This window comes from Microcaecilia unicolor, chromosome 5 (genome assembly GCF_901765095.1).
Source record: "Microcaecilia unicolor chromosome 5, aMicUni1.1, whole genome shotgun sequence".
Classification (NCBI taxonomy): domain Eukaryota; kingdom Metazoa; phylum Chordata; class Amphibia; order Gymnophiona; family Siphonopidae; genus Microcaecilia; species Microcaecilia unicolor.
The window spans coordinates 221,994,549-222,020,267 of NC_044035.1; the positions used below are offsets into that span (position 1 = coordinate 221,994,549).

At 43.8% G+C, this 25,719-nt stretch overlaps 1 protein-coding gene across 1 annotated transcript in view; it reads left to right on the top strand.

Annotated features, from left to right (window-relative positions):
* The window catches only part of TMPRSS3 (transmembrane serine protease 3), a 232,497-nt gene that overhangs the window by 84,672 nt on the left and 122,106 nt on the right, over positions 1 to 25,719 (top strand). Inside the window, exon 8 of the mRNA XM_030203809.1 lies at positions 3,678 to 3,843. Within this exon, the coding sequence (XP_030059669.1) occupies positions 3,678 to 3,843 (166 nt within the window). The remainder of the gene's footprint in view (positions 1 to 3,677; positions 3,844 to 25,719) is intronic.

The following is a 25,719-nucleotide window of genomic DNA, read 5'->3' on the forward strand; positions in this document are numbered from 1 at the left end:
TAGTAAAAGAGGCTCTTAATAACTTAGGACACTAGTCTCTAATCTGTAGTTAGTATCTTAAGTTAGCCTCCTTATAGGCTTCCAAACGTAGGGGTCTTTTTGCTAAGCTGTGGTAAGAAATATTCCTTGGAGTGCCTTTACGTGGGTCTTTCACACTTCCTAAGGCTATTTTTAGCACAGCCATAAACCCCTCAGTTTTCTATTTTTCCATTAATGGCCATGTACTATTGTTGCTATTGGCATATGGCCATAGTAACATAACATAGTAAATGACAGCAGATAAAGACCTGAATGGTCCATCCAGTCTGCCCAACAAGATAAACTCATTTTACATGGTATGTGATACTTTATATGTATACCCGAGTTTGATTTGTCCTTGCTATTCTCAGGGCACAGACCACAGACCACAGAAATCTGCCCAGCACTGCTCCTGCACCACAAGTTCCAAAGCTAATGTGAAAGCCCCTCAAATCTACACTCCAGCCCATCCATATCTATTCAGTTACGATCAGGGCATACACCGAAGTCTGCCCAGCACTGGTTTTGCTTCCCAATTGCTGGTGTTGACACCCAATGTCCACTAAGATTCCATTGATCCATTCCTTCTAAACAGGATTCCTTTGCATTTATCCAATACATGTCTGAATTCCATTACCGTTTTCAACTCCACCACCTCCTGTGGGAGGGCATTCCACGTATCTACCACCCTTTCTGTGAAAAAATACTTCCTGACATTACTCCTGAGTCTGCCCCCCTTCAACCTCAATTCATGTCCTCTAGTTCTACTACCTTCCCGTCTCCAGAAAAGGTTAGTTTGTGGATTAATACGCTTCAAATATTTGAACGTCTGTATCATGTCACCCCTGTTTCTCCTTTCCTCCAAGGTATACATGTTCAGGTCGACAAGTCTCTCATATGGTTTGCAATGCAAATCCCATACCATTTTTGTAACTTTTCTTTGCACTGCTTCCAGTCTTTTTACATCTTTAGCAAGATACAGCCTCTAAAACTGAACACCATACTTCAAGTGGGGTCTCACTAATGACTTGTAGAAGGGCATCAACACCTCATTTCTTCTACTGGTTATACCCCTCTCTATGCAGCCTAGCATCCTTCTGGCCATAGCCGTCGCCTTGCCACATTGTTTCTTCACCTTTAATGTCCTCTGACACCAACACCCCAAGGTCTTTCTCCTGAGATGAGCTTACTAATCTCTTCTATCCGGTATCTCTCTTTTGGGTTTCTACACCCCAAGTGCATCACTCTGCACTTCTTGGCATTAATTTTGACGCTCGTTGGATATTTAAGAATGAGCATGGCTGGTGATGAAATACGTACTGTACCCAGTGTGGGCGGAGCTCTGTTGGAGCCTGTTTGGGGTTTGTGACCGTAAGAAAGAGAGAGAGTTTGTGTTGTAAAGTATTTTGAAGCATTTTGAATTATATATGTGTTAGGTGCTCCTTGAAAGATGTATTTTGATTGTGTAAGGAACTTTTGATTTAAGTATAGTCGTATGTGTGTTTGTAGGTTCCCCTTATGAAGAAGTAATAGTGAAACTCAGCCAGGGTTAAGGGGATTGTTTATTATGGAGTAAGAATGAGATGTGGGAGACAAGAAGAGTGTTCACAAAATCACGGGAGACATCCCTAAGGGAAGTAAGCCTCAATATCCTTAATATTATATACAATTGAGACTGTTGCTACAGTTTTTGTTTATTTTAACATCTAGTATATTGGTATATATGGGTCATATATATAGGATTATATGTGGCTTATATGAGTTTGTAATAAGCCACCATTGGGTAACAGGATTTTCCTTTGGTAAAAGCCATGCTGCCTTGGGTCCTGTAACCCATTGGCTTCTAGAAAGTTAACTATCCGTTCTTTCACCAGTGACTCCTTTATTTTTCCTACCACCGACGTGAGACTTACCAGTCTGTAGTAAAGATCAGTCACCATATTTATAGCAGCCTTTAGTTTTGACCACTAATTTTCCACTTCTCCTACGCCTTCCTATGCCAACAGCTCCTTCTTCAGGTACTCTCCCATTTTATCAAAAACAGTACGTCTGAAATCCAGTACTTTGAGTTTTGTGCATCCGCACATCGCTTTTGCCCTTATATCAAACCATATCGTGTGGTGATCACTATTACATAGGTGGGCACCCACCTGGATATTGGAAACACTTCCTCCATTCATGAGCACTAGATCCAGCATCAACCCTTTATTTTTTTTTAATTACTGGTGGAGCACTTAATGACACCTATTTTGTAGGCAGTAAGGGCTCCTTCATTATCTATGTGCTAACCAGTTAGTGTGCAGTAATGTAGATATGCTAACTTGTTAGCATAGGAATGCCCACTCTCTGACACAAAATACAAAAAGTTATTTAGTGCACGCATATTCAAAAACTGTTGTGTAACGCTTGTGTTAGACATGTTTTAGCACATAACAGAGCTTAGTAAAAGGACCCCTTAGCCAGCTAGATTTAAGTCATAAGAACATAAGAATAGCCATACTGGGTCAGATCAGTGATCTATCTTGCCCAGTATCCTTTTTCTAACAGTTGTAAATCCAGGTCACAAGTACCTGGCAGAAACTCAACTATTAGTACCATTCCATGCTATCAATCCCAGGGCAAGCAGTGGCTTCCCCCACGTCCATCTCAATAACAGATGATGGACTTTTCCTTCAGGAACTTGTCCAAACCTTTTTTAAACCCAGATACGCTAACTGTCATTACCACATTCTCCAGCAACGAGTTCCAGAGCTTAACTATTGTTTGAGTGAAAAAATATTTCCTCCTATTTGTTTTAAAAGTATTTCCATGCAATTTCATTGAGTGTCCCATGGTCTTTGTGCTTTTTGAGTGAGTGAAAAATCGATTCACCTCCACCCACTCCACATCACTCAGGATATTGTAGACCTCAGTCACATACCCCCTCGGCCATCTCTTCTCCTAGCTGAAGATTCCTAACCTCTTTAGCCTTTCCTTTTATGGGAGCAGTTCCATCCCCTCTATCATTTTGGTTGCTCTTCTTTGAACCTTTTCTAATCCCGCTATATCTTTTTTGAGATTCGGCGACCAGAGTTGAACACAATACTCAAAGTGAGGTTGCACCATGGAGCAATACAGAGGTATTATAATATTTTTTATCTTATTTTGCATCCCTCTCCTAATAATTCCTAGCATCTTGATTGTTTTTTTGGCCACTGCCGCCGCACACTTGGTAGAAAATTTCAGCATAATGTCTACAATGACAGCTAGGTCTTTTTCTTGAGTGCTGATTTCTAAAGTGGACCTGGTATCAGTTATAGTCACACACAGTGAGAGCCACCTAGCATCGAAAGTATAAAAAATTAGCACTACCTAGCACTACTTCATGTTCAAGTGTACAGCGCTGTGTACGTCTAGTAGCACTATAGAAATGATAAGTAGTAGTAAGTAGTAGTAGTTGTAGGCAAATGCTTGCTTTTTAATTTCCCTTTTTAATTTTTTGGTTATTATATGATGACACTGTTGTGGGTGGGAGGGGTTTGATTGTAGTTCAATGTTTGTATATATATATATATATATATATATATATATATATATATATATATATATATATATATATATATGAGGACTGATGTAAGTAAATCAAATGCTTCACATATTGTCTTTCTCTGTTCCCACAGTGTGTGGCATTAGACCCAGATTTACATCACGCATAGTTGGTGGAAATGCATCATCTGAAGGACAGTGGCCATGGCAGGTCAGTCTTCACTTTCAAGGAATCCATTTATGTGGAGGATCCCTCATAACCTCTCAGTGGATTGTAACAGCTGCTCATTGTGTTAATGAGTAAGTATCCCTTGATACCCAGCCTCATCTTATACACTGGTTTCTCTCGAATGTGCCATTATCATAAAGGGTGAATGAAATACAGCAGCTTAGGTTTTAGGCTAACTAAATATTGTTCTTACAGCCTGTTATATAACAAGCCGTATTAACAATGACAACCTGTAGTCAGTTTAGACATGCCAGTAAATAATTTATAAAAGGTTCCTATTTTCTAGGTAATAAATGGAAGTAAAATAAAACATAGAAAAGAAAATAAGATGATACCTTTTTTATTGGACTAACTTAATACATTTTTGATTAGCAAATGATAATAAATAACAGTATATATAAGTGAAATATCAAAGCATTCCAATGACAGTCTTACTGGAAGAGGGTAGGGTGGGTAAGGTGAGAAAAATGGGAGCTGGGAGAGATGCATGGTGATAAGAGGGTGACAAAAGCAATAGAATTTTATGGTTTATAATGGGCTAGAAAACCCAGATCTTTGTTAAGTCCCTTCTGGTGGGTGTCAGAGTATTTAATCATTCTGACTTTATCCTGTTGGGCAGACTGGATGACCGTACAGGTCTTTATCTGCCATCATCTATTATGTTACTATGACTTCAAAGGTCTTATGTTCCTGGATTGTCTTAAAGTTTCCTTTTAGTATTCTCACCATAAAATCATTGATACAGTGTTCTGGTTTTGTGAAGTGCTGTCCCACAGAGGTGACATCCTGGTTGGCACTGGCATTTTTCATATGATGTTTATGTAAATTAAATCTCTTCTTTAGCATCTGGCTTGTTTCTAGGATACTGGAGGCTGCTGCAGTTTGGATTTGGGCTGTATGGTGCAATTGAAATGTCTGTGACCCATGAATGATGATCCCTTACACTGAGCCCTCTGCCGCGATCCACCCCTCCTCTGAGGCAATTTTCTGTATCCACCTGGGCGGACTGCGGCAGAGGGAATGCTTCGGGACAGCCGGAGGCAGCTTGTGAGGATGGCTGCTATTCCTGGGCCCCTCTGAGAAGGGAAGTAAACATTTTAAAGAAAACTGCAAGGTGAGAGGAAAGGAGGGAGATGGGTGGTGGGGAGAAGGGGAAGAGATGCCCGGACCGTGTAGTAGCAATGCAGGTGGGGAGATCAGGGGGGGGGGGGGGGTCCCTTTTCTTAATTTCTGTCCTGGGACGCACCAAGGGAAGGATTAGAAAAAAAACAGAGGGAACCTATAGAGGGGTATAGCCACCACCAGTAAAAAAAACAAAAAACAAACACCCCCCCCCCCAAACACCTAATAGAAAGAGCTATGGAGGAAGAGGGAGAGAGCTGCCTCAGGAACAAGATTGTATAATATCACATACTAAAATGGGGTTCTATACATTCCTTAAACTATGGGTGCTAAAATCCTAAAAAAAAAAAGATTTTATTATTTTCTAAAGATTAGTCTTGAGTATGATACTTTAAAAAGCGAATGTTCATTTGACAATCTGACTCCCTTGGAAGGTCTTTCTTGAAGTGTGACAGGATATGGTTATAATAACTGCAGAGCACAGGTAAAACAGAGCCACACAGCAGCTGCAGGTAAACGAAACGAACATTTATGAAAACTGTTTGGTCAGGGGTCCTGTTCCACTCACAGGCAGGAAGAAAAAGGCAACATAAAACTTGTCCATAAATGTAACAATGTCCTCATGTGGCCTGCTCCTGCAGGGCCGCTATGTACCTTATTACCTCAGTACAGCAGCACACGTTACTTGTTCCTGGCCTGGTCCCTCAAAGTTACCAAGGAAGTCTCTAGCAATTACTCAGGTCAAAATACGTGGAGGGGCATAATCGAACGGGGACGACCATCTCTAAGGGCGCCCATCTCTAAGGACGCCCCGGCGAAGGGGCGGGGAAACCCGTATTATCAAAACAAGATGGGCGTCCATCTTTCGTTTCGATAATACGGTCGGGGACGCCCAAATCCCAACATTTAGGTCGACCTTAGAGATGGTCGTCCCTGGTTTTCGGCGATAATGGAAACCGAGGACGCTCATCTCAGAAACGACCAAATCCAAGCCATTTGGTCATGGGAAGAGCCACCATTCATAGTGCACTGGTCGCCCTCACATGTCAGGACACCAACCGGGCACCCTAGGGGCCACTGCAGTGGACTTCACAAATTGCTTCCAGGTGCATAGCTGTCACGTCTGTGGCCCTGACCACCCTCAACCTTACCTTCTTTCTGGGGGTCAGCAGCTCTGCTGGCTTCTCTCTGTGTTTGTGTTAGTCTTGTCTCTGTCCTGGTGTGCTGGCTGCTTCCAGCATGAACCTGATTGCTTCACTAGACCTCACCTGTGTGGGCTATGCCTCTCTAGGGAGCCAGCATCTAAGATGGCTGCCACCGGCTCTATGCCAGCTTCCAAGATGGCTCCTGCTTGTCTTTCCTGTGGGCTCACTTCCTATGTGTGTCAAGCCTCTCTTTGGGGTCAAGGTACTTCCTGCTTCTGTCCTGCTGCTGGTGACCTCATCAGTGAGAGCCTTCATAAGGAAGTGCTGTGCTGGCATTCCGGGCCTTTGCATAAGTGTTATGCTCTTAGGCCAGGTCAGGTTAGTAAGTGTCTGCTGCACTACTGCTGAGCCTCTCTCTGGGTTCCAGCCCAGTTTCTTTCTGTGTCTGTGTCTCTGTTGTCCTTCCGTGAGGGGTCTTCCCTGCCGTTGTCTGTCTGTGGACTGCGGGTCCTTCCTGGCTTACCCTGTGTTTGGGGTGAAGCCTCTGTTCCTGGCTTACCCTGTGATCGGGGTGAAGCCTCTGCTCCAGGCTTACCCTGTGCTGGGATGAAGCCTCTGTTCCTGGCTTACCCTGGGTTGGGATGAAGCCTTTGTCTGGGTTGGTTCTCTGTCTGTATGCGAAGCCTCAGCCTTTGTGGGTTCCCCAGTCAGTGTGTGGAACGGCTGTGGCTTCAGACCCTTGGCCTGTTCTTCCTGGTTACTCTGTTTGCTGTGCTGCCTGCCTAAGACCCTTGGCCTGTTATTCCTGGTTTGCTCTCTTTACCCTGAACCCTGCCTTGCCTAGCCTGTGTGTCTACCCTGCTTGTATATCTTGAGGGTATATCCTGAATCCTGTATCTGTCTGGCTAGTGTGTTTTCCTGGGTGATTATTCCTGTCTCCACCTAGCTAGAGGGTGTACCTGTGGGTATTCTCGGATCCCCGTTCTGCCTAGTGTGTTGCTGTCCTAGTCCTTGCTCCTGCTAGCTTCTGTACACCTTGTGTTCCTTGGTCTGTCTTCTGGGTCTTGCTAGTGGCTGTGCAGCAGCACACTGTCTGAGTCTAGTTCTGTGCCCTGTCACCCTCGTGTATCCCAGACCCAGGGTGGGTCCTCTGGATCTTCAGTTCCTGCCTTATCCTGCAAGTCCTGCCGGCCGCCTGCACTTCGGAGCTCAACTCCAGAGGAACGGTGGCTAGGTGCAGGTGAAGCTGTTCCTGTCTCATCTGTTCTAGTTGCCTGCCTTCTACTACTCCAGTCCAGAGTTCCAGTACTGCTCTTCTGTGTTTCTAGTCCCGAGGTGGTCTTGCCTGCCGCTGCCGCTCCTCGGCAGTGGCCCAAGGGCTCACAAACTCCAGTCCTGCCTCGAGGACCTGACAGAATGCCAAGGCCCTCGAGAACGCAACAATAGCTCCCTTACCTTGGGTCATGAGCCCCCCAACCCCATTCCCCACAACTGTACAACACTACCATAGCTCTAAGGGGTGAAGGGGGGGCACCTCTATGTGGGTACAGTGGGTTTTGGGTGGATTTTGAAGGGCTCCCATTTACCACCACAAGTGTAACAGGTAGGGGGGAATGGTCCTGGGTCCGCCTGGCTGAAGTGTACTGCACCCACTAAAACTGCTCCACGGACCTGCATACTGCTGTCAGGTAGCTGGGTATGACATTTGAGGCTGGCAAAAAATAAGTTTTTTTTAGGGTGGAAGGGGGTTATTGACCACTGGGAGAGTAAGGGGAGGTCATCCCCGATTCCCTTCGGTGGTCATCTGGTCAGTTCGGGCACCTTTTTGAGGCTTGGTGGTGAAAAGAAATGGACCAAGTAAAGTCGGCCAAGTGCTCATCAGGGACGCCCTTCTTTTTTCCATTATCGGCCAAGGACGCCCATCTGTTAAGTACGCCCCAGTCCCACCTTTCCTACGCCTCCGACATGCCCCTGGGAACTTTGGTCATCCCTGCAACGGAAAGCAGTTGAGGGCGCCCAAAATTGGCTTTCGATTATGCCGATTTGGGCGACCCTGAGAGAAGGACGTCCATCTCCCGATTTGTGTCGGAAGATGGGCGCCCTTCTCTTTTGAAAATAAGCCTGAACATCTACGTGGTACCGGAAGATTGGAGGGTGGCCAATGTAATGCCGAGTTTTTAAAAAAGTGAGCCTGATGTTGGTGCCAGGCAAAATGGTAGAGACTATTATAAAGAACAAAATACAGTGCATATTCAAAAGCATGGATTAATGAGACAAAGCCAACATGGATTTAATGAAGGGAAATCTTGCCTCACCAATCTATTACATTTCTTTGAAAGGGTGAACAAATGTGGATAAAGGTGGGCCGGTTGATATTGTGTATCTGGATTTTCAAAAGGCTTTGACAAAGTACCTCATGAAAGACTCCAGAGGAAATTGGAGAGTCATGGGATAGGAGGTAGTGTCCTATTGTGAATTAAAAACTGGTTAAAAGATAGAACACAGAGAGTAGGGTTAAATGGTCAGTATTCTCAATGGAGAAGGGTAGATAGTGGGGTTCTGCAGGGACCACTGTTTTTTTAACATATTTGTAAATGATCTAGAAATGGGAGTAACTAGTGAGGTAATTAAATTTGTTGACTACACAAAGTTATTCAAAATTATTAAATCGCAAGAAGATTGTGAAAAATTACAAGAGGACCTTACGAGACTGGGAGACTTGAATGGCATCCAAGTGGCAGATGATGTTTATTGTGAGCAAGTGCAAAGTGATGCATGTGTTAAAGAGAAACCCGAACTATAGCTATGTGATTCAATGCTCCACATTAGATGTCATCGACCAGCTTGCTGTGGCAGCTAAGAAAGCAAATAGAATGTTAGATATTATTAGGAAAGGAATCACACCTGAATCAAGATGGCGTCAGGAGCGGATGTCGGGATCTGTAGCTCCTGAGCTACTAACAAACGTCTTGACGTAGGTTCAATCTTCCTGATATTGAGATGGGGAAGAGAAAGGGGAAAACGGTGGTTCCTACCTCCGCGGTTCCACCATCAACCCCTGTCCTTCGCCAGATGACTTTGGAGAGCTTTTGGATGGAGACCCTGGAGCGCAAACAACCACTTTGATTGATTTGGTCCCTTTGAGGGCCGAATGCAGCATTGAAGGAGTGACGCTAAGTCCTCCATCTCTTACCGCACCTCCGCGACCCGGAGGCGATTCACTACTCGTGGGGTCACGGCGTTTAGAGGCCTTGGAGCTTCCTAGAACCTCGACGCTTGTAGAAGGAGGATCCATGAGTACTTCTACCCCAGGCAAAGAGACATCAACGCAGGAATCCTTTCATGGAACTGCTTCTAGTGCCCAGGAGATCAGAACCGTGAGTACCGGAGGGTTAACAAGACCAGCAGTGGTGACTATGAACACATTATGGGATGCCATCCAGGGCATGAACAATACTTTACTTTTGATGAATACTTCATTTAAGAGTGAATAACTGATTTTAAAAAATCTAATCAGGTATTGTTCGACCAATTTCAAGAGCAGAGTGTTAAAACTTTGAAAACAGAAGGAGAAATTGTGAAACTACAAAATTTAACAGAAGCTTTAATTAAAGAAAGAGAAATCCAGGAAAGAAAGCTAGAATTTCTAGAAAATAATGGACGAAGGAACAACTTGAGATTTCTAAATTTCCCGAAATCTCCTTTGATAAACGCGTAGATATGCTTAAAAAATACTTTAAGGAGGTATTGGGGATCCCTGAGGAGGCTTACCCCCCCCCCCCATAACGAGATCTCAATATGTAACGAGAATATTAGGATTACCTAAAGATAAAACTCAAGCTGCTACTTCTAAAGATTTAAATTTAACAGAATTCCTGGAGACCTCTCTTGAACTGATCTCTGAATGGACAACATTATTGGTAACATTCGCACTTGAGCCTGATCGTAATAATATCTTACGGTCTTACTTCAGGCATATTAATGACTTTCTTGGGACAAAAGATACAAGTTTTTCCTGATTTGACATGCACCACTCAAAAGAAAAGAAAAGAATTCTTGACTTATAAGTCTAGGGTTCTAAAGTTAGGTGGTACCTTTACTCTGAAATTTCCTTGTCAATGCTGTATTTCTTTTGAGTTGGTGAATTACCTCTTTTTTAATCCCATGAAATTATTAGAATTTATCGAATCAAAGGAAAAAGTTGTACCCCCTCTGGAGGTACTTCTGTAAATTTGAGGATGCTGTTAAATCGGCTGTGGATGTCTGTGTCTCCCATCTGCTAGTAGATTATATGAATATTTCCTGGTGTTATTTCCTAGATCTTGATTCACATAATTGTGGACAAAAGTAATGAAAATTTTTCTTTATTGTAATTCAGGTATTAGGTAATGCCTTATAATGTTTATTTCTGATATTGTCATACATTTATGTTGTTAGATATAAATGTAAAATGAATAAATAAATAAAATCTTTAATAAACAGAAAGGAATAGAAAACAAAAACGAGAATGTTATAATGCTTTTGTATTGCTCCATAGTGTCACCACACCTCAAATACTGTGTGCAATTCTGGTCACCATATGTAAAAAAAGATATAGTGGAATTAGAAAAGGTACAGAGAAGGGCAACGAAAATGATAAAGGGGATGGGATAACTTCCCTATGAGGAAAGGCTAAAGCAGCTAGGGCTCTTCAGCTTGGAGAAAAGACGGCTGAGGGGAGATATGATAGAAGTCTATAAATTAATGAGTGAAGTGGTAAATGTGAATCGCTTGTTTATGCTTTCCAAAAATACTAGGACTAGGGGCAGTGGCGTTCCTAGGGGCGCTGACACCCGGGGCGGATCGCCAATGCGCCCCGCCCCCCCCGGGTGCAGCACCCCCCTGTGCAGCGTGACCCCCCCCGGCAAAAGGACACCCCCCACCCCGGCAAAAGAACCCCCTGGGTGTACGCCGCTGGGGGGAGGGGGGTGCCACGCGCCGGTCAGCGTTCGTTTCCATGCTCCCTCTGCCCCGGAACAGGTTACTTCCTGTTCCGGGGCAGAGGGAGCATGGAAACGAACGATGCTGACCGGCGCGTGGCACCCCCCCCAGCGGCATGCACCAGGGGCGGACCGCCCCACCGCCCCCCCTTGGTACACCACTGACTAGGGGGCACGCAATGAAGCTACAAAGTAGTAAATGTAAAGCAAATCGGAGAAAATATTTCTTCCCTCAATGTGTAATTAAACTTTGGAATTCGTTGCCAGAGAATGTGGTAAAAGCAGTTAGCAAGGATTAAAAAAGGTTTGGATAACTTCCTAAAAGAAAAGTCCATAAGCCATTATTAAGATGAACTTGGGCCACTGTTGGAAACAGGATGCTGGGCTTGATGGACCTTTGTTCTGTCCCAGTGTGGCAATACTTATAGGGTCTGTCTGTGTTTTTGCATGTGATTGAGATGTGGTATTCTATTTGCATGTAGTTTCTGTGTAGAACTCTGTAGCAACCCCACTTGTTCTGTTTTATCAGTAGTAGGTGTATTGGTGTTTTAGGACCCCATGTAATATTGTACTGCTGCCTATTTATAGGTAGGGTTCATGTTGTTTGAACCCTACCTATAAATAGTCAGCGGGCAATCCAGGCGTCAAGAACCCGGCAACCCCCTCCCCCCATACCAAAATTTTTTTGAACATTATTTTAAAAAAGTATTTTTTTTTTTTTTTTGGGGGGTGGGGTTGTGGATGCAGGTCATGTTAACATTTAATTTACATGAACTGCCATACTGTATCAGACTAAAGGTCCATGAGGATCATGTATGAAATGTGTCACATATGCGAGCAGTGTCTGTCAGGTGTGTCCTGACTGAAAAAAGGTTGACAACCACCGTACTGGAGAAAAGGAGAAAGAGAGGTGATATGATACAGATATTTAAGTACCTGAAAGGTACTAATATTCAAATAAACCTCTTTCAGAGATGTAGGGGCAGTAGAACTAGAGGACATTGCATTGAGGTAGACTTAGGAATAACGTGAGGAAATACTTTTTCACAGAGAGAGTAGTAGATGCCTGGATTGACCTTTCAGGAGAGGTGGTAGAGTTAAAAACAGTGATCAAATTTGAAAATACATGGGATAGACACGGGAGATGCCTACATAGAAAAAGGATGGAAACACAACATGGCTGTTAAGGTGTTATCTTGGGCAAGAGTAGTGGGAACTGAGGCCGATGCCAGACAGACTTCTATAATTTGTGTCCTGTAAATGGCAAAAGACTGAAAGAAGATTCGGACACTTCAGCATTGAGGGAACTGAGGCCGATGGTGAATAGACTTCTATGGTTTGTGCCCCTCAAAGTGCAAAAGAGAGATGAAGCTTCAGCAACTCCAGCATTGTAGATCATTTTGTCACATGCTGTGAGTGAGGGTGCTATGCAGCTCAGGGGGGAGGGGAAGACATTGTGACTGGTAAGTTGAATACTATCAGCAATACTTGGAGTCTTGGTTATAATCAAATCAAATTAGGGCTTATGTACTGCTAAAATCAACTAAACAGGGTTTAGTGCGGTTTAAAATAGTTACTTTATAAAGATGTTACAATACACACTTCATTGACATGGGCATCAGAAGAGAAGGAACATAGACATTTGTGTGGGGACGAGATTATTGGCCACACGAGCCTGTGGGGAGGATTGTCACAGTACGGATTTTGGGAAAGCAAAGGTTTTTAGTTTTTTTCTAAAGCTGAGGGGTATGTGTTGTCTGTTCTGATATCAATGGGGAGTGAGTTCCATATGGAAGTACTCACTACTGGGAAGAGGGATTTGAACTGTCTCAGATATCTTGAGCCTTTGTAGGGCTGTGAAGAGAGGAATAGCCGATTTTTTAGTCTATCAGATCTGGCTAGTTATGGAGAAGATATAGTGGTTAGCAGGCCAGATGTGATACAGTACAGAATTTAATGGATGAAGCATGTGGCCTTGAAGCTAATTCTTTCAGAAACTGGTAGCCATTGTAGTTTGATCAGGAAGGGTGTGAGCTGTCATGTCTTTTCAGTTTGAAGATTAGTCTCACTGCCATATTCTGGATTATCTGCAGTTTATTAAGCTTTCTAGCTTTGATCCCAAGGAATAGGATATTGGAGTAGTCAGTGCTTTTTTTGTAAGAAAAAAGGTGCCGGTACTCATGCAGGGCAACCTGGGGGGTGGGGCTACTATAAATGCTCCGCTCCATATATAGATCCGCCCCTACAGTAGCCACACCCCTTTACCAGCCATAGAGCATATAAAAAGCATCTTTGAGAATATTACACCAGTCCCTAGAATACCAATAACATCTCTTACTGGTAAAACATAACAAACAGGATGTTCCACACAGAACTACATATCAGAAGATCTTGATGGAGTCACAATAAATAATGCTGATCTTAGTGCCTGGGTATAATACTAACAATCTGACCTGCCTTATTCCAGCAGCATTAAGAACCTAAAAATGTAGAAGTCCATAATTCTGCTATAGATAGTATTTAAAAACACTGTAAAGTGCTATAAAATGAATAGACGAAAAAAGTACACAAAAAGGTCCACTAACATAACTTTCAGGAACAAATAAAGACCTTCCTTTTTATTCCTTTGTAAATCAATCCATTTTAGTGAAGCATCATGCATTCATATGTGCAAAATAAATGTATAAACGGTGAAAACAGCATAGACCTAAACAAAGCTGATGAAAACCATTTCCTCTACAAACTGAAGTTTCATTATTTCTTTCCCAGCTTTACTAAGATTTCTCAAGCAGTGACGAATCTTTCCTGCTATCACTTATTTCTGCACTACTGCTACCTATACCTGGATCAGTTCTGAACAAAAAGTAATAAAGCAAAATCTAAAGCATTTGTTAATTTCAGAACTATATCTAGCCATCCACATTGTGTTCTCTGTTTGTTTGCCTTTTCTGGCTCATAAGTGCCCTTAGCATTACATTTTATATACTTCATTTTCTTGAAGCCCTAATCTTGTATTTGTGACATCAATCATTTCCAGAGCAAATTAGAGATCATGTTGGTGTAAATAGATGCAAATGTCAGTATCTTTATTCTTTAGCATAAGCTTTCTCTAATCTACTAGATGTAGATGCAGACCTTAGCAGATACCAAAACACTTGCATTTGACTGCCTTCACACACACCAAGAACCAACCCGCGGTCTAGCTTCTCTCCCTCTCTTCCACTCTCCTCCCCGTCCCGTATCTCCCCCTCCACTCCCCTACCCCGCCCATGGTCCAACATCTCCCCTCTTTCTCAAGCTCCAGCGTCCTACCTTCAAGCTTGTCTTTCAGACCGCCGGCAACGACAGCAGTTCAAACAGATCACCCAGCACCGATGTTTTCTTTCTCAGGCTGTGGGCTGTGCTGGAGGAGCTTGCTTGCTGCCCTGAACCAGCCCCTCTGATTTGTCACGGGGGGGGGGGGGGGGGGGGACAGGGGCGCAGCAGCACAAACGGGTGCCCCACTGCCGGTGCTCAGCTGTACCCTGCCTGTTGCAGGCATTTTTCCAACTTCAGAGCTTACGGAGGGAGCAGTTGTGCTGGTGAGCACTTGTTGATGGCGTCAGTTCTTCTTTTCTGTCCCGCGCGATTCAAGGCAGTGCACGAGGCAGGCAGGAGCAGGACCTGGCTTCACAACACGCACGCGCCATTGCTCAGGTGACCTCTTTGTTGCTGTCGGGTGCGTGCTGTTGCTGGGCCTGTCTGCCGAAGCTGATAGGGTAAGGGGTTGGTGACGTGACAAACTTCAGCCACCGCCACAGCGGAGCCGCTCAGCAGGAGACTCTGACTTCTGTGAGAGAGTTCTGTCAGCCTGATAAAAAAAGGTGCCGGTACGCTGTACTGGCACAAAAAAAGCACTGGGAGTAGTCCAGATGGGTGAGAATCAGTGATTGGACCAGTAGAATGAAAGCTGCCTGGTCAATCAGGGGATGCATGAGACATAATTGCCTCATCTTAAATAAGGTTTTTCTCCAGAGGTGGTTGATGTGTGAGGACATGTCTAGGGAGGAGTCAAGGAGAACACCAAGTGCTTTAGTTTCTGGTTCAACTGGGAGCACATTATTTTTGTCAATCAGTATTTAGGCTAGTATTGTGGATCCAGGATTCTGGAACCATAGAATCTTTTGTCTTTTGGGCATTCAATTTCAGTTTATTTATTTGTGCCCGGTTCTGGATTGTGTTCACCCCAGAAGTAACTAGGTCGGAATGGTTGTGATTGTGATGATGGATCAGTAGTAAGAGTAGAATATCATCAGCATAAGATAGTAGGAGTTCACCCAGCCCTAGGTTGATCCAGCCTAGTGATGACATAAAGAAGTTGAATAGTATGGGCAATAGTGGGGAGCCTTGGGGGACCCCACAGTCTGGGATCCAGTATTGAGAGAGGTGATGGCTCTGTTTGACTGAATAGCTTCTGTTGGACAGGAATTCTCTGAACCATTTAAGGACCGATCCTGAGATGTCTATTTGATCGAGTCATTCGAGCAGTAGGGAGTGATCGATCGAGTCAAAGGCTGCCGAGATATTGAATTGCAGGAGAATCACCTGATAGCCCATGCTGAGGTGTTGTTTGACATACGTTGTTAGGGTGAGCAGAAGGGATTCTGTGTTGTGTGCTGATCTGAAGCCAAATTGAGACTGATGTAAGATAGAAAATCTTTCCAGATATGATGAGAGTTGGCTACTGATGTAAGATTCCAATATTTTGAAGAAAAGAGGTATGCTAGCTACTGGGTGGTAATTTGGAGTCAGAGTTGTGTCTAGGCCAGGGCCCTTTAGCAAGGGTGACAGTACTATTTTACCCATGTCAGGGGGGATGGAACCAGAGGATAAGAGCTTGTTCAGGTGAAGTGTTAGCCATTGAAGTACTTCATTTGAAGTGGATGAGAGTAGGAGCCCGGGGAACTTGACCAGGATACAATATGATCATGAGCACTTACTTGGTTGTCCATATGGTTGGCATGGTGGAGACTTGACATCCTGCATTTAAGCATGGGTGACTGGGGCCCACACAGAGTGGTGGGCATGGCTCTGGTCACCGTGTTGGGCAGACTGGATGGACCATGCCGGTCTCTATCTGCCATTATATGCTGTGATGGTTTAATGTATGATTATAGTTTAGATGTGTCTAGATGGGTTCTAGGTCAATTCCCACCAGACAGTTCTCACCCATCAATTGCCCTCTGCACAATTGACACCTAAGTCAATTTCCCCCTAGCCAATTCCCACCCCTCCTGCAAGGACAATCCCCCCCAAATAACATACTGTATATAATGCCAAATATACTTTTACAGATTGTAAAACCACAAAAAAGTGACCTATGTAACTACTGAACACACATATCTAAATCCTTTATTAACCAAATGAAACAGTAGTCAGACAAACAAATTCCAGTGGCAGCCATACTCAAAGACTGCCTAATCCAGGCCCAGCACTGCACAACGAAAAACTTGTGGGACAGAAACTAAAAAACAGAAACTGAAAACCAGCCGCAGAAATGCAGGTAAGACTAGTATTGTAGAACTGAAGTCTGCTGAGGGTGGGAATTAACCGGGGGAAACTGACACCCTTGGGTGGGAAATTATCAAAGGGAAATTAGCCTAGAAGGGAATTGTCGTAAGGGCAATTGGTGGGTGGGAACTGTCCATGTGGCTATTCACCGGGTACTGTCTAGATGGAATACTTTTCAATTACCATCATTGATGTACTTTCCAAGATCTTTGCCAAGATGCATGCTAATTATTGTAGTTACATCCAATTCCATCTAAATGGCTTTCTATTTCCAAAGATGGTTTATTAGAATTAGCATTAATGCTGATAAATCATAGCCTCAAGTATAGGGGAGGTTCCAGCTTATTGGAAAAAGGCAGTAGTTTGGACTATTTTGAAACAGTATTGTATTGGATTACTTGATTATTTTTATAGAATCCACAAATGTTTTGTACCCTAAATAAGCAGGTTTTTGCAAGGATCATAGCACGGAAACTGTTTTAGCAGGTTTTTTTGAGTGAAGTATATACACTACACTCCACTTACCTGTAATAGAAACTTACAGTCCCAAATTTCTCTCATTCATTCCAATGTTAACTTACTCCGGTTTGGCACACCAGCAATAAGCGCATACTCCACTTAAGTGCAATGTCCTGAGTCACATTTTTTACAGCTTCACTCCATTTAATTGCAATTTTCCTCATTCGCTCCAGGGCTTGTAAAGTCCTGATGCTGTGTGAGCGTGTCATGGAACCTGGAATGGTGAGCCCTTGGGCTGCAGCCAGTGCTGCAGCAGACAAGTCCTCTGGGAAGGCGCAGAGCAGAGGTGAACCAGACACTAAATCAGACAAGATACCAGACATGGCAAATAGACAGAGCACACTCAAGACAAGGTGAAACCAGAACCTGGCTAAAGCGAAAACCAGATAAGAACTTGACTAAAGCAGGAACCAGGAACAAAGAGGTCGCAAGGCCGAACTGGAACCCACTCAAACCAGAGAGAGGGGAGAAGAAACAAAATGGAATGTCTTGAGCAAGTACTACTCAAGCAGTGCACACACCCTGCACTAAACAGAGCCACAAGCAAGGGGCCAAAAGACCCTACACACAGGCACAAAGAAACTAAAGGGGAAAGGACAACCCCACTTAGACTCACATGGTAGAAACTACAAGTAAAATAAGAAAACCACACAGGGAGGCAGCACAGGTCTATGCTAGAACCACAGCTATAAATTAATAGTCCTAACCAAGACAAAGAGAATGCACACAGAGAGGTAGCTCAGGGCTGAGCTAGTAGTCCCAGCTAAACAGAAGAGCTGTCCACTCGTGCCTCACAGAGAGGTAGCTCAAGGCTGAGCTAGTAGTCACAGCTAAACAGAAGAACCACCCACTCAAACACAAACAGAACCAATCAGAGAGGCAGCTCATGACTGTGCTAGTAGACACTACTAAACGGAAGAACAACCCACTTGTGCCACATAGAGAGGCCGCTCAGGGTGGCGTTAGTAGTCATAGTTAAACAGAAGAGCAACCCACTCAAATTCACACAGAAACCTCACAGAGAGGACTCAAACAGAAAGCACACAGGGAAAACTCAAGACAAGGCCACACAAAGTAACACTCACGGCTGTGCCACACAGCACTCAAGGATAAGGGGAAACCACTCATAGGAACACTCTAGGCTGTACCCTACAGCACTCAGGGAAGAGGGAAACCACTCATAGGAATACTCTAGGCTGTACCCTACAGCACTCAGGGAAGAGGGAAGCCACTCATAGGAACACATACAGCACTCAGTGATAAAGGGAAACTACTCTTAGGAATACACAAGGCTGTGCCACACAGCACTCAAGGGTAAAGGGAAGCCACTCATAGGAATACACAAGGTTGTGCCACACGGCACTCAGAGATAAGGGAAAGATACTCTTAGGAATACACAAGGCTGTGCCACACGACACTCAAGGGTAAAGGGAAGCCACTCATAGGAATATACAAGGCTTGGGCACATGGCACTCAAGGGTAAAGGGAAGCCACTCATAGGAATACACAAGTCAGAAAGAAGCAGTGCACACCAGAGCCAAATAACAAACACTGCAGACAAAGGATAACAGCAAACAAAAGGAAAAACAAACAAAGAATATTCTTACCAGAACTCAGCCAGCACACAGCTGGGTAGGGAAAGGAAAGGCAGGCAGAGAGAGAGAAAAGCTGACACAGCTGCACAGCAACGAAGTAATCAGGAACGAGCCGAGCTTCTACAGACTCTCTCAAGAACTACACACGTCCAGAAATAGTACAGGCAGAGCTTGAAAACAAAGCTAACTGAAAAGTAGTCTCTTCAGGTACAAACAAGAACCACACACTGTCACAATTGTGGTCGTGACCCCTCTCAGACTCACCTTATTTCTGGCGGTCAGCTTCTGAGCTGGCTTCTGTCTGTTCTTCCTGAGTTAGTTCTGTCTCTGTATGCTGGCTGCTCCCAGCATGGCTCTGATTACTCCACTATACTGCACCTGTGTGTGTTAAGCCTCTATGTGCTTCAGTATGCTTTCTGCCTGTGTCTTGGTTTGTGTTCCTCTTGCCCTCTGGTGGCCAGAATCGGTGGCTGCCGTAGACTTTCCAGACTTTCTTTCTGGTCCGGTCCAGATATTCCAGCCCTCCAGACTTGGTTTGAAGTTTGGCAGCTAGCCTCACTCGTAGCTGCCTCCTGATTGCTGCATCTGAGTTTCAGCTGCTGATGGGTTTATTACCACCTGGAAACCTGAGTTTGCCTTTGCATCGTCTAAGGTCCCTGGTTTGTTGGTGCTTTGTTGCACCTCTGCCTAGTCTGGTTTCTTGTATTGTTCCTTGTCTGATTCTAGTTAGTCTGTGTGTAGTTTAGCTTAGGTTTATTTGCTTATTTCCCTAGTCTTGTTTCTGGTCTGTTTCCTTGTCTAGTTTCTGTTTGTCTGTGTCCCTGTTTTAGTGGCTGCTCTGCAGCTTTCAGTCCTGTCTCTTGTCTGTCAGTATTTGTACCCTGATTCAGTGGCTGCGTGGCAGCTTTCAGTTCCTGTCCTTTAGCTTGTCCATTTCCTGCTTTGTGTAGTATTGTCTGTCTGTGAGTCCTAGCCCAGTTTCCTGCCTTGCTGCCCATGTATATTCCTTTCCCCTCTGACCTTCAGTCCCTGTTCAGCCTAGTTGGTATCCAGTGCCTGCCCTTTTCGGTAAGTCCTGCCGACTGCCTGCACCCAGGGGCTCAACTCCTGGGGAAGGGCGGCCAAGTGCAGGTGAAGTCTAGCTGTTTCTGTCAGAGTTCTGCCTTGTCTCTGGTGTGGGGTGGTTTTGCCTGCCACTGCTGCTCCACGGCAGTGGCCCAAGGGCTCATGAACCTAGTTTCTGCCTTGAAAGCCTGACACACACACAGGGCATAATTAATAGGAAAGTAATCCATTCAGGTCCTCCCTCTTTCCACTCTCTCCTTTATTGGCTAGTAACTTGTGATGTCCAGAGTGAAGAGGTCATGTGACCGCCATGTTCTTTCTTGCCTGCTTGATTCAACATCTCTTTCAATACTGTGGGCTGTGAAGTTAAGGCAAGCACCTAAATTCAAGTTTGATTCTGCATCTGTACCAAAACTGGGGGCTGTAGTGGTGGCAGAATACCAAAAGTGTGGCCTGAAAGTTGAACCGAACACCTAAATGCAAGTTTGATTCTGTACCAAAACTGTGGGCTGTAGTGGCGGCAGAATACCAAAAGTGTGACCTGTAAAGTTGAATTGAGCACCAAAAACACTCTGCCTGTACAGTAATGGCCATGTCACCAGGCATGTGTAAAGCGCTGTCACTCACAGAAAGGACCAATATTATAAAAAGACTGGACAATAAGGAATGTCAGTCTTTCACTGCAAAAGAGAATGGGGTGCATCCAAGCCAAATATCACACATCTACAAGCAGAAGGACAAGCTTCTTGAGGATTGGCAGAACAACACCAATTCTGAAAGGAAACACAAGAGAACTGGAAAAGCAGAAGATGTAGAAGAAGCTTTTCTTCGCTGGTTTTCACAAGCGAGAAGCTGTCAGCTTCCTGTTGGAGAAAGCCAGTCATTTGGGAAAAAACCTTGGATTGGATGATTTCAGTTCAATTGTTGGATGACTAGAGCAATGGAAAGTAAGACACAATATTAAGTTTAAGAAACAGCATGGTGAAAAACAAGATGCAGATGAGATGGGTGTGAAGAGGTGGGTATCAAATGTTCTACTGGGTATCATGAAAGATTACCAACCATGTGACATTTTTAATGCAGATGAAACAGGTCTTTATTGGAGAGCTATTCCACTGGTATTCAAGCAGGCTGAGGTGGTCAGAACAAAAGTGCCAAAGGAAAGATTAACACTGCTATTCTCATGCAACATGAATGGAAGTGAAAAATTGGAGTCACTAAAAATCGGGAAAAGTAAACAGCCACATTGCTTCAAGAATGTTAAACAACTCCCAGTGGCCTATGAGGCAAACAAAAATGCTTGGGTGACCCGAGAAATTTGGCTGCAATAGCTGAAAAGATTGGATAACACAATGCGCAGGCAGAAACGTGAAAATTTGATGCTATGTGACAACTGTGCAGCACTGACATTACACTATCAAATGTTAAGGTTGTGTTCCCATCACCCAACACAATTTCACTTATCCAGCTAATGAATCAGGGTATCATAGCCAATTTCAATAAGCATTAGAGTGCTGGTGCTGCACCATCTGATGAGGACAATGGACAATAATGAAAACATTGGCAAGGGAGTGGCCAAGTTGGCTTGCAAGCTAAGCCTACTGGACTCACTACACATGCAGAAGGAGGCCTGGCATCGTGTTACCCGAAGTACAATTGTCAACTGCTACGGACAGGCTAGCTTTATGAAAGAATGCTATGATGATGAGAATCCTGCATCCACTGTGGAACTCCCAGCAGGAGTTACTCCAGAGGAGTTTGACCGCTATGTGGCTGTCTGACGACCGGCGGACATTTGTGGGTATAGACGATGAAGAGATTTGCTCAGAGTTGCAGTCTGTGGCTGAGGATGTTGGAGTCACAGTTGATGAGCCAGTGGGGGTGGAAGTTGGCAGTGAATGTAAAGGAAGACGCACTGTGAAATTTGCTGCTACATTACAAAGCTTGAACATAGTAAGAGCATATCTAGAGGGTAATGGTTGCCAGAGTTATGAATATTATTATGACCTGCTGAACCTTGTCTACAACACAAATGGACAAAACACTGTACAGAAAAAGGTAACTTCGGTTATGTGCACACTCCGGTTAAGTGCAAGTAAAAATCTAGTCCAGAACCTTTGCGCTAAACCAGATTGCACTGTAGTATATTAGATAGTGGACACTTGGCTCTTACAGTCTTTTTAGACCTTAGTTCCACCTTTGAATTAGTTGATCATATTTGCTTTTTCATAGAATGTGTTCCATTGGGATTGGAGGTAGCATATTAGCTTGGTTTAAATCATTTTTATTGAATCATAATTTTGGGTGATCTGTGGAGACAAACTATCAGATAATAAGACTTTGGAATGTGGAGTACCTCAGGGCTCAACCTCATTGCCAGTTCTGTTTAATATCTTTTCAAGCCTGTTGGCTACTCTCATTCAGGACTCTGGGATTAGTGTTTACCTTTATGTGGATGATATCTTATTAGTTTTCAAGATCTCTTCCTCAGAACTTGGTTTCCAATAAAATACCAAGTTGGATTTAAAATACTTATTTTGACTCACAGAGTATTGTTTGAACATATTTCATCTTATCTGTCATCATTGGCAGTTCTCCATGTCCCTAGTAGGTCTCCTAGATCACTGGGAGACAATAGGATGGTTATACCTCATGCCTCTAAGGCATGGCTGGCAACAAGCGCTTTTTTCTTTTTTGGTTGGCCCCAGCACTTTGGAATGGCATGCTGATTTTCCTACAGAAGGAAAAATCTTTGAATAACTTTAAGATTCAGCTTAAAACATATATTTTAAAATAGCATTTACTTTGCCAGATTAGTGAGGGTATGAATCACTACTGGATGCATCTGTATGCTATCAATATGTACATATTTGTTTTATTGTATGACTGAGAAATGTTCCTATCTATATTTGGAGTTCCCTTATCTAGTCTATATGTGTGATTTTTAATATTTTATTGTAAACCACTTTGATCTATTATTTAGCTAAATGGTATACTAAATGTTGTAACAAATATAAACATATTGGCTGAATGTTGTCTGGCTGATGGGCTTCAGGGGAGGAAGCTGCTTTAACCAAGGATAGAGGCACTTCCTGCCTGAAGCAGCCAATAGGGTGGGGAAAAGCAACAGAGAGAAACTGAGTCACATAACTTTATTGACATGGCAATTTTACATTTGTTGCCATAATCATATGTTTAGCAATTAAGGTTTAAAAAAAAAAGGACAGAAAAAGTACTGGGAAAGGAACAGAGGAGCTAGGAAGGGGTGAAGGAGTTTGAAAGGGGCTATTGGCTGCATAGGCGCCAACTGTGTTGGTGCTGTGGGTGCTCCAGCACCCCCAATATTTTGGGGCCCGACCCTATGCAACAGAGGCTGGCTGGAGCTTTGTATGCTGCCACCAGCCCAGCACAGCACCACACCATAAGATCTCTTCCAAGATTCATGGCCAGTGGTGGTGATAATATTCTTGCTTGCACCTCTCTGAGACAAGTGTCCTGCCTAGCCTGACCCTGGCCCAAAGCGAATATAATTTTTTAAAACTCCCAGAGTGACGAGACGTATGATGTATGCACTGTGTGCAGCTTGAGAGTGAGGCAGAAGAATGTGATGAGCCAGCCCAGACATACAGCCAATGGGAAGAGTTCAGCAGGAGCAGCAGCAGCTGACATCCTAGCCTCCCACCTCCCAGAGGACTGGAGTCACGACTGGCTGATGAAATAGCAATATGTTTTAGTTCTTGGTATGGGATGGGGTGGGCAATTAACACGTTAATAACTGTATTAACATGTTAATATTTTAATGCTGTCGCTGACAAGCTCCCCACGTTCTACTTTTACCTCTACAGCAGCCATCAGGGCTCCTTTTCTCCTTCCTTGGTGCTCCTTGTTTCCTTGAGCCACTGCAGTGCAAGAAGTTGGGGAATGACTCAAGTATCTGCAGAGCTCAGCCCTACAGGGGAGACAGGGAGCACTGAGGAAGGAGCAAAAATCCAGATCCCAAACCATGCTGTAAACGCAGGGGAGGGTATGAGAGAATCTGGATAAAGACTGGGGAGGGAGGGGCATGAGAGGAGAAGAAGAAGTTGGGAAGGGGGCAGGGGGCATGAGAGAATCTGGATGAGGGCTGGGGAGGGAAGGGGATGAGTGAAATTGGGGGAGAGGCTGGGGAGGGGGTCATGAGAGAATCTGGATGAAGGCTGGGGATGGAGGGGGGCGTGAGAGAAACTAGGGGAGAGGCTGGGGAGGGGGCATGAGAGAATCTGGATGAAGGCTGGGGATGGAGGAGGCATTAGAGAAACTGGGGGAGAGACTGGGAAGGGGAGCGTGAGAGAATCTGGGTGAGGGCTGGGGAGGGGGCATAAGAGAAAATGAGGGAGAGGATGGGGAGGGGGTCATGAGAGAATCTGTCATGATTAAGCACGATTAATCATGTGATTAAAATTAATCACACAATTAATTATGATTGAAATTGAATCTTTGCCCACCCCTACCTAACCAAGAAGTTCTTGGTTACATATTTAATGGGAATTCCCGCATGTTCCACAGTATAAGAGAGGAAAGTAGTGATTTGTGAACAGTGAGGTTTAGCTTCTATGGGTTTATTTTTCTGGCAGAGTTGATGGTGTGTTTTCTCCCTTTGGATATGTTTTTCTTTTTTTTTTTACATTGACTGGTAATTTTGAACTGAGAAGGAAAACTCTCTTTAGAGATGTTTATATAGAAGAGTGAAGAGTTATGTTTTGAATAAGGAAAGGGATACAAAATGGAGGGAGACTATTGGGTTGTGTTCAGCACCCCCAATCATTTTGAAAAGTTGGCTTCTATGGAGATGGATGTGGTAGTGAGAGCGCTACCTTGTCAAGGTCCGTGGCCTGGCCATTCCATTTCTGGAGACATGCCCCACATATTTAACTTCTGCTTGATAAAATTTACGTTTATCCAATGATAGTTTTTACCATTACCTTGATGCTGGAATAATTGTTCTGCTGGTGTCATTAAATCTATTTGCTGCCTTTGATCTTGTTGGTCACGCTCTCCTTCTTTCTCGACCACTCACTAGGGCTGTTGGGTGCTGTTCTATTCTGGTTTTCTTCCTATCTCTCAGATCATTCTTTTTCAGTAAAGGCTCAGCTTTCAACTTCCTCCCCCACACCGTTTCCTGTGGGGTTCCTCAGCATTCTTTGTTATCACATTTACTTTTCAACATATATTTTTTGGCCCATTAACAAATTTACTCCAGGATTTCAATATTTGGTTCTTTATATATGCAGATAATATTCTTTTACTTTTTCCTACTTTTCAAGATTCTGTTGCTATCTTACCATTGCAGCTTTGTCTCTCTTCTCTATCACAATGGATTCTTACTAACAAACTTGTCTTAAACCCTTCCAAGACAACAGCTTGCTAGATTATTGGCATGTTAACTCCACCATCCATAAACTCAGTTCTCTTTGGCATCCCCCTTTTTACAGTCAAAGCCTTTTATTATTTAGGGGTCATTATTGACTCCCGTCTTTCTTTTGTAGACCAGATTTCCCAGGTTTTCAAATGGGGCTTTCTTTCTCTTCATCGGTTACGTACCAACTGTAATTTTTTAAATTTTTAGTCTCTTCACACTTTGATTCATACCTTGATTATTTCTCAGATCCACTACTGTAACTCTATATGAATCTTCCAAATATTCAATTACAAAAAATTACAGAATACTTGTGCGCGGTTTCTCTCCTCCTCAAGCAACTACACTGGCTACCTGTTGAATAATCATTCTTGGTTTAAAGTTCTTTCTCTTGCTCACAAGTCTTTACACTTAGGATCTCTTTCATATCTACATTCTGTAGTGATTCCTTATACACCAGATCAAGCTTTTCAATCACTGGACACTAACCGTCTTGTCTTGCCTTTTCCTAAATCTGCCCATTATGGCTCTATGTGGAAGTCTGTCTTCTTCTTTGTAACTCTTAAACTTTGGAACA